Source organism: Labrus bergylta, chromosome 6 (genome assembly GCF_963930695.1).
Source record: "Labrus bergylta chromosome 6, fLabBer1.1, whole genome shotgun sequence".
Lineage (NCBI taxonomy): Eukaryota > Metazoa > Chordata > Actinopteri > Labriformes > Labridae > Labrus > Labrus bergylta.
Genome location: NC_089200.1, coordinates 15,476,008 through 15,489,457, shown reverse-complemented (window position 1 = coordinate 15,489,457; position 13,450 = coordinate 15,476,008). Strand labels below are relative to the sequence as shown.

The window sequence follows — 13,450 nt, the reverse complement described above, 5'->3', positions numbered from 1 at the left end:
AAGAGAGAGAGAGAGAAAATGAGAGAGACAGAGGGGAGGGATACAAAGAGAGAGAATGAGGTAGAACAGGGAGACAAAGATAGAAAGGAGGCAGAGACGATGAGGAGGGGGGGGGGGGGGGGGGGTGGGGGGGGCTGCAGTTCATACAGGCCAGCCATGCAACTAACACACACATCATCCAAATTTGCACCCATTTGTGCTCCTCTGTTCACTTCTTTTTTTATTTTTGGTCGCTGCCAGCAGAGCTATAGTTTTCCCTCTAATAGGTAAACAACTTCAGTGCTTAGAAGTAACGGGTAGAAGCAGTGCTGTGACAGGTGATAATGGGATGTGTGTGTGTGTCCTTTTTCCCTTTCTCTTCCTCTCTCTAGCATCTCACAAATTGTCACCAACAAGCTATCATTGTGGCAAATAAGATCAATCTGTGAACCATTGTGTTTATTTTAACACACCAACAGCCATATGCCACTCTGATGACACCCAGCTCGGGTTCTTATTGAATAAGCACACGGCCAACAATGAGCGCAGCACAGGGATAACAAATCGTCTTGTTTGCAAAAATGTGTAACTCAGAGACGTTTCTAACATCAGAAATACATGAAGAAAAGGGCTTTTATGTGTTCATGAGGGCATTTGTGTGCGTGTGTGTGTGTGTGTGTGCAGTATGCCTGTGTAGTTATGTAGTTGTTCGGGCTGTGTTTGTGCAACGTGAGGTCCAAATCATAGGAGTTACACTGTGAACTAATTACATGGCCGTGTAAATAGAGGCACCCTGCTGATATGGGCTGTGCACCACATGATTTCCCCTGGTAGAGCAGAGCCTGTTTGCACTGCCTTGGTGTGTGTGTGTGTGTGTGCGTGCGTGCGTGCGTGCGTGTGTGCGTGCGTGTGATTTGTACATGCAGGTGTGTGTTACTGAGTGTGTGTTTGTGTGTGCAGGAGCGGAGTAGCCCTTCCAAATGAAAGGCTGCCCTCTCCCTCCCTGCCCGCCTGACGCAGCTCTCCAGACACACCTGTTTATCTTACTGTGGCTTTTTTTGAGAGAGATGTAGTTAATTCCAATTACAGTTACTTTTCATGTTAAATCTTCTGAATAGTAACACAGGTGTTTTCAATCATGCAGGTTGACTAGACCTCTACTCAGGTTAGTGTTGGGTGTAGCTGTTGACATGTTTTACCTTTTTGTTTGACATTCCATTATTTGCATTTGATAACAGTTTGTGTTGTGCTTTTATTTTGACTTTTCTTTACTGTCTTCAGTCTTTGGTATTTTACTTCTTGTTTGGATACAAACCTGTTTTATTTTTGAAAGAAAATTAGGAATTTCTGGTAGATTAATGGAGGAAACATTAACATAACTACAGGGAAATAAACTTTTTCATTATTGAAAAGTATGGTAAGTTAGAATATCTAAAGGGACCTGTCAACTGGTCAATCACTTCATCTCCTCATCTGATATCAACCTATGCACACTGCCTCAGTGTAAATCCTGTAAAAATAATCGACTTTATGTAAATTAATCCATCTGTTACCTTATTACATTATAAATACTTTATTATCCTGTTCCTTTCAGAATCTTTTGATCTATTTATCACTGCACTTCGGTATTATTTAGCCTTGTACATATTTGTTTGTTTGTTGTTCATATCTAATGTCATACTTCTGTACATGGACAGCACAGTTTACTGAAGTCAAATTCCTTATATGTGTAAGTAAGCAAACCTGGCCAATAAGGCTGATTCTGATTCTGAGCTCTCTGGGATTTTTTGGGAGTGAAAAGATCCATTCATAGATGCTGTTGTGTCTTTTTTTTCTATGACTGTGGCTACAGCGAGACGCTGCGTTGGGTAAGCTATGCTGCGCCCAAAGGGACAAAATAGCACACAATTTTTAAAAATGAGAGCGTTATTAACGGACCTTAATCGTATCGTGATTCACGGGTTAAAGCTGACAGCTCTATGAAATATATTCCTTTATCTAATGCGATGCTTTAACTTTGCGTTTTAACAAGTGTGGTCTAGTGAAAGTAAGTTTCTGTTATACAAGCACAAAGAAAGAGTTGCTTTTTACAGTAATTGCAGTTCTTACAGATGTCATTTGAAAGCACCCTACAAAGCAAATGATAGGTGCTGCAGACTGAAAGTGAAAGTGCAATCACAACTAATCAGAGTCTCTCTTGTTTCCTGCCTACAGCGCCCAACACTGCACCCTATGGGAGCACAGGAAGTGCATACGTCCCGCTGGCCTGCCGGTACCTGGTCCTGGCCCTCTCCTCCTTCATCAGTGTGTACTAGCGGAGGCCAGCATGGACACAATGACTGTCGAGAGCATTTATGAGTCCTTTTTGACACTGCTGATGGCTGGAATCACATCTGGTACAGTTTGTTGAAAGGCTGTGAGGGGAACATAATCAGCGTTACTTTGTGTGGGGAAGGTTTTTTTTTTTCTTTTCTTTTTTTTTGCTTTTGGTGAATATTCTGTCATGTAAATACGATGGTGTTTTTTTTATTAATATTATTGTTATTATAATTTTTTTCTTCTATTTTTTCTGATAGACCACATTGTGAATCAGTGCTAATCCCTGCCCCCTCCTCACCTTTAATCATATCAGAAATCCCCCAAACGAGTCACTTAAATGCCTCTTCCTCTAGGAGGCCATGGCGCAAAATTGACATTTCCATTTGTTTTTGTACATGGCTAAAAGAGAAGCGATTGTGCCAAGTCTCTCAGTACACAGAATTACAATACCAATGTTGTATTGAATGTATTATGGGTTGTTGAACAACAGGAAAGACATTTAGATTCCTAACAGTACATATTATGATTATGGAGTGTGATTAAAAATAGAGAAAGAAAAAAACACAAAAAAATCTAAAAGAACAAAAAAGGCAGGGCTTTTTCAGGGCCTGTGTTGTCATGATTACTCAATAGATGGATGAACAGTGTTGAAAGTGTGCTTTGTTGTATTCTGAAATGGGTCCTTCGGTTACTATGCCTGCCGAACACATTTGATCAGGCAGCCGTCAAAGTAGCAAAGTATACTGTATTGTATGTTATATTTTATTATAGTATAGGCTTTTGTTCTGAAGTGGGACCAGCTTTTTCTCATCTGACCGACAATTAACACAGTTCATGACTCTGTACAGTACGAAGGGAGGAACATCGCTGCCCTATGTTTACATTTTTCTTAAGAATATTAATACTACAGTATATATCCATACTTTACACATACATGAATGTTGCAACAAAGTGTTGCAGTAAAGGAGAAAAAAGTTTTGACTATTTTACGCTTTTCTCTTGAGGATGCAGTTCTTAGAAATGTGCCACTTGCAATGAACATCTGAGCAGAGAGTTGAGTCTTTTGCTGTATCATCCTCTGAAAAGCCACAGCTGCACACTGTGGGCCACTTAAAGTCTCTGGCTTCAACCTTTGCCATGGTTCTTCCTGAAAAACAGATTCTGGGAAAGCACTATTCTGCAGCAAAACATTTTATTTCTTTGTTTTAAAAACATTTCAGTAAATATATTTACTTCGCTCTACCTATTAACAAAATAAAGAAATATCAATGAGTGGAAGGCCATGTAACTTTAAAAATAGCTGGCATTTACAGCAACATATTTGGTGCAGTCCAAAACAGTACAATAATGAAACCTGCTTTGACTCATAGGAGTCCTTCTTGTGTTATTTAGTAGAAAATAAAGCCTCTGAACATGCTCATCACAACTTACATGGCCTAAGGTGCTATCTTCAGAAAGCTCATCAGAGTCCACAGGGCCTGTTAACAACAAGCAGAGTAGAAAAATTAAGCCATGTGGTTGTTCAATAGGACTAATTTTGGCTTTTAATCACCAACACCGGCATTTTAATTCTCAGAAGAAAAAGTCATTATAAGTGTTTAGTTTCCTGAAAAGATGTTCATGGCTTATTCATACTGGGTTTTCTTCAGTCCATGGTATAAACAGAGATACTGTAATGTAATGCCTTAATAGAACCATAAACATGGAAGTACGCTCATTTATGGGGCACTTCTAGAAATGATCAAACAACACAATTCATTTGTTTAACATATTTCTGATTATTGAATGTTCATAAACAAGTAGCTGACTTATCTTTCAAATTCTATTCAGTGAAAACTAAATATTTCTCAATCCATGCCTCCTGTAGGTATTTTGAAGAAAGAAAAAAAAAGCCAGTTCCATCAGATGAAAATGCAGTATTTGTCATTCAGGTTAACATGTTTGCAGGTCTTGTTTGAATTTGGATTGTTTAACATTTCTCTCCCCCCACCCCTGACCGAGGGACTAACAGTACCCCCCACCCCCTCACACAGTATTTTTCAAATGAACTTGTAACTGCAAACCTGTAGAGAAATAGCCATGGCAGTTAAAAGACTTAAAGCACAAACACTGTTATAACTTTAACGTTTTGTGATGATTTGTTTCGAGGTCTGCTGAACATTTCTTTTCTTTTATTGTTTGTACTGAAATTATTCTCAGCTTGTTTTACAAATTATTAAAATACTGCACCATATGATCTTGTTTAAATGTTAAGGTATACTGAAAATGAGTCAAAGTATATTTATTCTCTTCCTTTATGAAAAAAATGTATAAAAATAGATTTGAAACATGTAAAACCGGATATGTGACATTTCTTTGAATGGGACACAGTATGGCATAGTTTATAATGTTGTCGGGTTCATTTAGATGCCATAACTGTTGTTTTTTGTCAGAAAGATACATTAAAAAGAACAATGTTTGCAATCAAATTACCTAATTTTTGAAACGGAGAGGGTGTGAACCAATATAACAGTATTATAGATCAGAATCAATGTATGTATATTTGGAGAAAATAGGATACCTTTTGATCTGTAGAGCCAGTGTGTAGTCCTAGTTTTCACACACTTGCGTGTTTGACGATGTGCAGAGAGTATGGTTGTGCTGCATGTCCAAGTTAACCTGTGTTTTTTGAGGTGGCCATTTTACAAATATTCATACTTCTTATGAATGGAGCCAAACGTTTGGTTCTTAAAGCTGGTCTAAAAATACATACTTCCTACAGACCACCAGGCTACGTTTGTTTGTGATTTCTTTCAATCAACTTTGCTGATTATCTTTAAGAAGAAAAAAAAAACTGCTGAGTCATGATGGTTATTATTGTGGCACTTTGGTGACAGTCTGGAGTTCTGTTGGTTGCTTGTCTGAGCAGTTAAGACCATGCTAGTATTCCATTATGAAATGTACTGGATGTTTATTATTTTTGAATAATGGTATTAACAAGTCCCTTTTATCAAATCACTATTATTTGCAATAAAAGTCTTCATGTTACACTATGAACCCTCATCTGAGTTTATGAGCACTCAAAAGGGTTGTGATCACAGGGACAGGGTGTGAGCAGGTGCAACAATGTCCGACTTTAAATACAACATTTCTGTCTTCAGGTTTTTCCTTGGTTTTATTTTAAAGGCTGTATCAACATTTATTTTCATACTTACCTTAACAATACATTGAACTCTTAGCTCTTCCAAAGGAGTGCATAAAAGAAGTGAACACAGCCACCAGGAAGTCACCTATTGGTTTATGAACGGATGCTTGGGAGTCTAAGTAACACATTTTAACCTTAGATGTTTTCTGACATGACAGTTAAATCAATTTAGATGCTATCCAATCTCTGAAACATAAATTGTCAGACTTGTCTCACCAAATGTATTTTCATTGTTACCTGAAATAACCAATGAAGTAGTGGCTACCACTTATTAGAACAATGAACTCTTCAGTAAATTGGTCATGTTGTTTACTACAGGATATTAGTTTCATTGAAGTTGGCCTACAGCAACTTACAGCTTTTTGCCATTTGCACAGGTTAACTTTATCTTCTGTTTAAACATACAAAATATCAATACAAATTCTTCTATGAACACATTGCTGTGTTTGAGGTTGTTCAGCTTTCACGGTTTATTTATAGCCACTTCAGAAACTATTGGTCTCATTGGAACTTTTTTCCTGGACAAACCTTGATGAAACCCTTCTGGGACTATTCTTCAGGCTTGAGGGGATGTGTCTGTTCATACTGTGCAGCCTGAGTTAATCAGTCATCTTAATTTTGCCGTATCATGCATATTTGATCCCCTCCCCTCTACCCTTGAACGCAGCATAAATCCTCCTGAGTCCAGATGGCCAGCAGCCACAGCACATACAGTCGGATTAACCCTGTTTGCATTGCATCATCATCATTGACTGGAATACGTCGCTCAGTGTAAATGATCTGGAGATATTTACAAACCTAAATCACTGCTCATCCCAGCCCATAATGCATCTGGGGGCCAGTTTTTCCTTTTTTTTCCCCCTCCAGCAGCACAAGGCTTTCATGTATCCTATGACCTGAATACACTCTTAACTTAAACATCCTCGGTTGTTTGACCTACCTCGTAAAAAGAAGAGTCATGGTGGTGTACAAGTTAAAAAGAGGCATCACCACCCACCTGCAGGGATCACTGCCTCACCTCACGCTCTCCACCCAGGGAAAAAAAAATCTCTTCACTTTTAAATTTAAGATAAGAGGATTTTAAATATTCATGCCAGTGCGTATTATTTCGGCCCCTACAATCTCCACCCTGAATTTTTAAATTGCCAATTTCTAAGCATCCTCCTGCTCTCACCTCAACGTATCAGACACACACTGTTCTGTTTGAGTGCATTCCTTACAAGTTTGTTGCATTATGAAACAAAATCTGTTTAAAGAGAGTCTCAGAGGGGGACATGTACTGTACTGAATGTGCCTTTAAAGTATTTCATCAAACATAAGAACATAGAGCATTAATGCCACAAGAAGTTGAAGTTTATGTTTTAAGCTTTGAAAATCATAAAATGATTGCTTACTGAACTTCTCCCTACATTGTTTATAAAATTGACTGAACAGTTACAATGTCAACATACATAAGAAAGTGCCGATTTAACTCCTTCAGCTGTTTGAACCTGTTGAAGATAATTAGTTTCATTTAACAAAATAAGGCTTATCAGTTTTTTTTTTCTTCTCCTTGACAAGCATAACCCCCGGGTAGAAAAGAAAAAAGACAAATTCACTTGAAATAGTGAACTTCTATCCAAAGTAAATTCATAAGTAAGAAAGTTAGTAGTAGTGAAATGTATTAATGAAAGAGGGAAACAGAACAAGGCTAAAAATCTTCCTCATTCTAGATATGATCAGTTCAATCTGTAAAGACAAACGTCCTTACTGTTGTCATATTACTGTACTTTTTACTAATGGGCGGATATATATATTTTCTGTGATCAACAGACTGTACATTTTTTTGTCTTAACATGTTCCTGCAAGTGATGCACTGATCCAACTTTCCAAGTTCAGATACAGATCTGATACCTTGCCTTTGGGTATCTTCTGATACTGACTACGGCTCAGATACCAATATAAATATAACTATAAATAACTGTGAGGATGAGACTTAAATAAATACATATGGACTGGCTGAATTGTAATCACAATCAGCCCCACAATCTGTGTACCACTTGGCATGGCGTCACTCATCCTCTGCTGTCACAGTGAGCCTTCATAGTAGGAGCAAAGCAGCCAAAACTGTTAACTCCCAAGTTGTCCATGGCTTTTTCATGTCAAGTTAACTGATGAAGCATGTCTTTGATGGCAGTTGAAATCAAGGCGCTAGTGTGGGAACTTGTAGGCCAGGCAAAGTGCTCTCAGAACAAATATTTATGTGATGGCAAACTGTAGAGTGGTTCAAATTGTTTTGTTGCTTTCAAACCATCGCTTGGAAGTTGGAAGTTTCTTGCATCTGTGCAAACGCATCTGACAAAGTTAACTATGTTGTTTTCATTTAGTCTCATCTGCTTTCTTTGTTTGGTTGAACTCGTTGCTCCACCACCCCTTGATATATTAGATTGGCAGACATTGCAAGTCGCCGCAGAAGTTGTCATCGTAACAAGATTGAAATACCTCCAATCTGCTGAGCCTTTGTCGTTTTCTCCTTCCATGCTATGTTGGCTCAGCTTAGCAATCAGCCCCATGGATCACCCCATTGTTACCAAGATCTGATGTAGCTATTCGAGTCAGTATTGGACCAATATCCAATACCAGGAGCGGATCGGTACATCTCTGGCTCCTACTGCAGTTCAATGAAAACATAGAATGAAAAAAGTGTTTAATCTAATTTCAAGATTTGTTTTTGAATATGTGTGACTGTCATTGTAGGCAACATGATTAAAAAAGATACTGTGTATTATATAAAGCAGATGTGGCGTTTACAGTCTTTAAAGACAAACATGAATTATTAAAGACAAGGACACATTTTGTATTGCAAGTTATACAAATATTCAACCTGTCTGTGTATATTTTCAGCAAATAATGCTTCATAGACGGTAGTGAATTGACAACGAAATACTGGAATTTCTGGGGTTTTTTCTCTGCAAATGAATAATATGTAAACAGCATTGTCCTACAGCAAAATTAAGGCAGTGTATGCTGCAGGTTTTTAGAAAAAATGTGCATGGTGTCAAAGTGTAGTTGGGCTCTTCACAAAGGCGTCTGCGGTCAGCAAGAACAGAGAGTGCAGAGGTGTTGCGAACCTGTGGTAAATGAAACCCTTCCTGTGCCTTTGTCAGATTTGACTGGGAGATTGTGTCATACTTACTAAGCACTGGAGCAGCTGCTGGGCTCCAACAGTCGCCATCCAACTTCCTTGAGCAGCATACTGAGTCAACAGTATCAAAAGGACTCTGTTTCTTGAGAGCTAGCATTCAGTATGGTAGATATGTTTGTTGCACAGCAGGAACATTTTCAAACGCCTGTCAAACGGAGGCAGAAAGAGAATGAAAAAGTAGATTTTTGTTCTGTGGAACTGGTCTGTGCGTTAGATTAATTCAGCTGTACATGGGGGGAAAAAAATCGTCTTCTTTTTTCAAATAGGCCACTTTCTTTTCTCTCAAACATTTCAATCAGTACACAAAATGAATCATTTCTGACTGGTGTGACTCTCCATTTCTTTGAAATCTCTCTGATAGTGTGGCAGCTGCCAATGTAGACGGGGGACGTGCTATTAAAAAGACGTTGCATCAAGTTATTTGTCAACCTGTCCCTCATTATTTCCACTCAACTGGAAAATAAGTTGCCAGGCGATGATGCAGAGCTGCAGATAATGCCGGGGTTCTAAAGTACGCTATCTAAGCCAGGCCTCTCCATGACACCGATGACTGAATCACAGCGCCGAGTGTGTTTTTGCGCATGAAGCTCCTGGGCAATTGTCAGTTTTCATGAAGGAGTGATCGGGGGTTGTCATCGAGAGAATGTCTTTTGACTGACGGTAAATGTAATCCTGTTTTATTTGTTTTCATGCCTCAAAAGGCAGATTACATATTGTTTTCTATACGCTGAATGACACAGCAAATCAGTGCTTTGTAGCAGCAGTTCATCATCATGTGTGTCTTCTTCAGTGTTGTGTTTAGGAGTGCCATCTGGTTGAGAACAGGTATGATGTGCAGCATTTCTTCTGTTTGCTTCTGTAAAATAAACACATTTACTGATGTCATTTTTTTTTTTTTTTCTTTTACAAAAAAATTGGAATGAGATTTATCGTTGACAGGATTGCTTATTTTCTTTCTCCGTGTACTTTTTTTTTTTCTCTTCTCTTAATTTGTTTTCTTGAAAGCATCATGCTGAAAAAATGATGTGATAAGACGTGTGGAATGGAAATGTTTACTCTCATGTGTACGACGGTCTTTTAGCCACCAGGGATGTAGTTGTACATTTATAGGCTCTAGATCACTGGAATGATATATATGGCTTTAAGTGGCATTGATATACCTATATATATAATATATATAAATATATATTGATATTTGTCCAGAAATAAGAAAATTCATGTACTTACTTTTTTCCTTTTAAGCTTACATTGTGTATAGCACGTATGCAAGTCCATTTTCATCCTGTTTGATGTGATTTTGTAGCAGTGGTTTGATACTAATAAATGGCAGTCGATGATGGAATTGTAGAATGTGTTTGTGTTGAACTGATGTGACCTTTTACAACAGAGACACTCTTGACAACACTGTCATGCCTTTTAAAAGAGGAGAGCGTTTGACTGAACGCACTCGCTCTGTATCCACACTGGAGGAAGATAATTTATTCATAAAAACATGTTTGAGACTAAAAATATCGAAGTTGCCCGTTTAATGAGCAGATTCTTTGTGTGATTTTCTCTCCGAGTGGCTGGAAGCAAAATAGTTCCTTGTTTAGAGAAACACTTTAATTATTTTAAGAAAAAAAACACTGTGGAAGTTTTTGTTTTTATTTTATTTCATGTTTTGTTTTTTTTATGTATTGCAGAGTTGTAGCCTTCAAATAAATATGTAACCTTCTTACATTCAGTAGAAAAAAGATGTCATTACAATGGAGCACGCTCATTACATTATTTAAATCTGCAGCAGTACTTATACTACGTATGAGAAAAGCAGAGCCATTACAAGAGCAAAGAGAAGAATTAGTGACTGTTTAAATGCCTTAAAAAAAACGTATGTTTACATTTAACATTCATGTGCGTCGTGATCCAAATAGCATCGCAAAACCTTTGGACTCCTGTATCCTGACCCACTTAACAGTCAACAAACTGTACTTCCAATGTCAGAATAATGTTACTTCTAACAAAGACTGCATCATCACCAACTTTACCTTTCCTTTAAGCAAGGTTTATAAAAGAATTCCAGCTTCACGTCATTTCACCTGCTTGTACCTGAACTTGAAATTGGCATCAAATGGTCAGTGGTCAGAGTTTTCTTAGATGTGTGGGAGGATTGACATGAAACTCTGCAGCTCTTTTACTTAAACTCTACACACAGGTGAAGGGTAAATACGAAGTAACAGAGCAATAGCATTTTCACCCCCAAAAAGAAAGGTTTATGTAAAAGCACAGGGTGTAAAAGCAGCTTTAGTGTTCTCCTGTTATTCAAGTGATCAATTGTTCGACCTGGATGCACTCATCCCCTGCGACCCTCCTCTCTAGCCGCTCTGCAGGCCAGTGACAGTGGCAGTGTGGAGTTTGATAAGATGACACACTGTTAAATCTAGCAGCTCAACTATCGACTGGAACCACAGTGTGAGGACAGAGTTCCTCTGGGACCAGAGCTGAGTGGAAGCTCCTCTACTCTCTAATTGCCCCCGCTGCCGCCCACCTCCTGGTTTCTGCCTTGGCAGCCCTGTGTTGACTGTTACACAGTGCTGATGAACTCTACAACACACTTTCAGTGTTTCAATAATTAAAGCCCGTGGAGATTGTCAAGATAATGCACTGCACAACAATAAGCTTAATCAACTCACACAACCAGTGTAGTCACAATGTCTTAATTACAGACAGTGTCCTTGCTGTTGGAATAACCTGAAACTTTTCACGCGATGGTCCGGCCTACCACACCTGCATAGACGGCTGTGGAGAGAGCCGACTTTGTGGCTCTGAGGAGAATATGCAAATATGAGGAGATGGAGTTTATGATCCAGAACTACTCAGCTCCGAGATGGAGCAATACGTGATGGCAGCTGAAGACAGGAGGAAAGAATTGTGAAAGTATTTGTGAGATGAAAGTCAGAATAATGAGACCTGTGTCTCTGGTGGATCGTCACTCTAACACAGCAATTAGGGTGACTAGCTGGATGGCCAGTAGGATGGTGTTAAGCCCTCAGAATTTGTCACACGACGAGGCAGTTTGTTGTATTGCTGTTTTTAAAACACCTCTGCTAATGACATTCAAGAAGGTACTTTGACAATCCTTTCTTAGAACTTACACATTTTCTAATTACGAACAGAAAATACCAATCTCGATAGACATGCTGCCTGGATTAGATTTTTTATCACATAATGAGGAAAAATAGCAAATGACCATTTCTGCTAAGTCCCTAAAACCATAATGATCTCATTCCAAAGTCTTCTCTGCTGCCGTCTCACTGTGGTGAAATGAGTTACCCAACATAACCCCACTCTGTCTTCAAAAATCACTCCAGAAATTAAGTATTTAGGTCCATGTGTCTAGTGAATATGGTGTGCTATCTTGCACTTTGAGATAAATCAGCTGATGTTGCTTTTGGATAGACAGAATTGATGGTAGGGTCTATATTGTGAATTGTTTTGAAAACAATAACCTTGTTGGCTACCAAGAGAATGAAGGGAAAGATTCAAAGGATTCACAGGACTTATTGTCTGATGGAAAAGCTGACATTAAACTTACAAATCAAAATCCAATTCTTCTATGATGCTCAGGATGACCAACTGGTTGTACAAATAACTCTCAAATGTGCCTACATCTTGTTGTTTCCAAACTATTTGCATGTGGAGCATGTTTGCAGTCAGCTGTTTCCAGGATGTATAGCATGAAGCTAAATGACAACATTGGGGAGACATATTTATTTAGATAGGTTGGTAAGGCTTATTCTTACAAACCTATTTTTATAAAGCTTTCAAGCTCACTTGAACACTGACAAGGAAAGAGACAACTTGTTGACTGACGATGGAAGTATTTGTTTGTTTGCACACCTGAGGCATAACTTGGGTTAGATGACTTTCTGCATCCAGTAAAGCTCCTAAACCTGAGATGACACAAAAAACGTAACGTTGCAATCTTTTATGAATCATATCTACAGGTACAGTATGTACTCCTGCTGTCGGATTGTTGCCTTCCCATTAGCCTTCCCATAATGCCTACTTGCTGGGCGGTATCAACCAGTTTGAAACCATGCATATGTAGCACCCTTTAAATGAACCGGTCAAAACTCGTCCATCTTCACTTTTAGCAACTTTTATTAAAGAAAAATGCCCACAGCTTTACACAAGCTTCGTTTTCAGCCTACACACAACTCTGTGTCTTCTTTACTGCGCCTCTCTTAAAGGGCCAGTGTCTTAATCTTAAAAGGTAGGTAAAACACACAGAATTTACTGTTTACTCTTAGAAATTAACTTAAATACTTCTGGAAATTAAATTAGTTTAACTAGACACACTGATATAACAAAATGACAGAAAAAAATATAAGTAAAAGAAAACAAAAGAAAATATGAAAAAGCATTTTCAGCGTGTTACACATACATAATATGGTTTTAATGTTGTGTTTATGCATTACTAACTGTTGTTTTGCCATGCTCTCACCAACGTGTAAAAGCCTGCCCAATATTTACTTCAGTCACTTCTTTCGTCTTCTTAGTTTCATCCTTCATCGTCCTCTTCTGTCTTTTAGCCTTAGTCAAACAGTACCAAGATGGCTGAAGGCCTCTGTGTGAACTAATGATGTAAAGCCCTACACACTTCTCAAAGATGACCGCGGCCCACTGCCAAAGTTATATAATGCAAATAGCAGGCAATGTTCTTTGGACATGGTAGAGACTCCTCTATTCTCCCTGTGGAAAGTTGTTTTGCTATTACATTGACTTTGAAACTTATATTTTAAAGT

At 38.4% G+C, this 13,450-nt stretch overlaps 1 protein-coding gene across 2 annotated transcripts in view; it reads left to right on the top strand.

The window, feature by feature from the left end:
• The window catches only part of negr1 (neuronal growth regulator 1), a 142,440-nt gene extending 132,871 nt beyond the window's left edge, over positions 1–9,569 (top strand). For both annotated transcript variants that reach the window (XM_020639253.3, XM_020639254.3), the window contains one exon: positions 2,194–9,569. In XM_020639253.3, coding sequence (XP_020494909.1) covers positions 2,194–2,294 — 101 coding nt within the window. In that variant the 3' untranslated portion in view covers positions 2,295–9,569. The remainder of the gene's footprint in view (positions 1–2,193) is intronic.
• Positions 9,570–13,450: the final 3,881 nt, after the last annotated feature.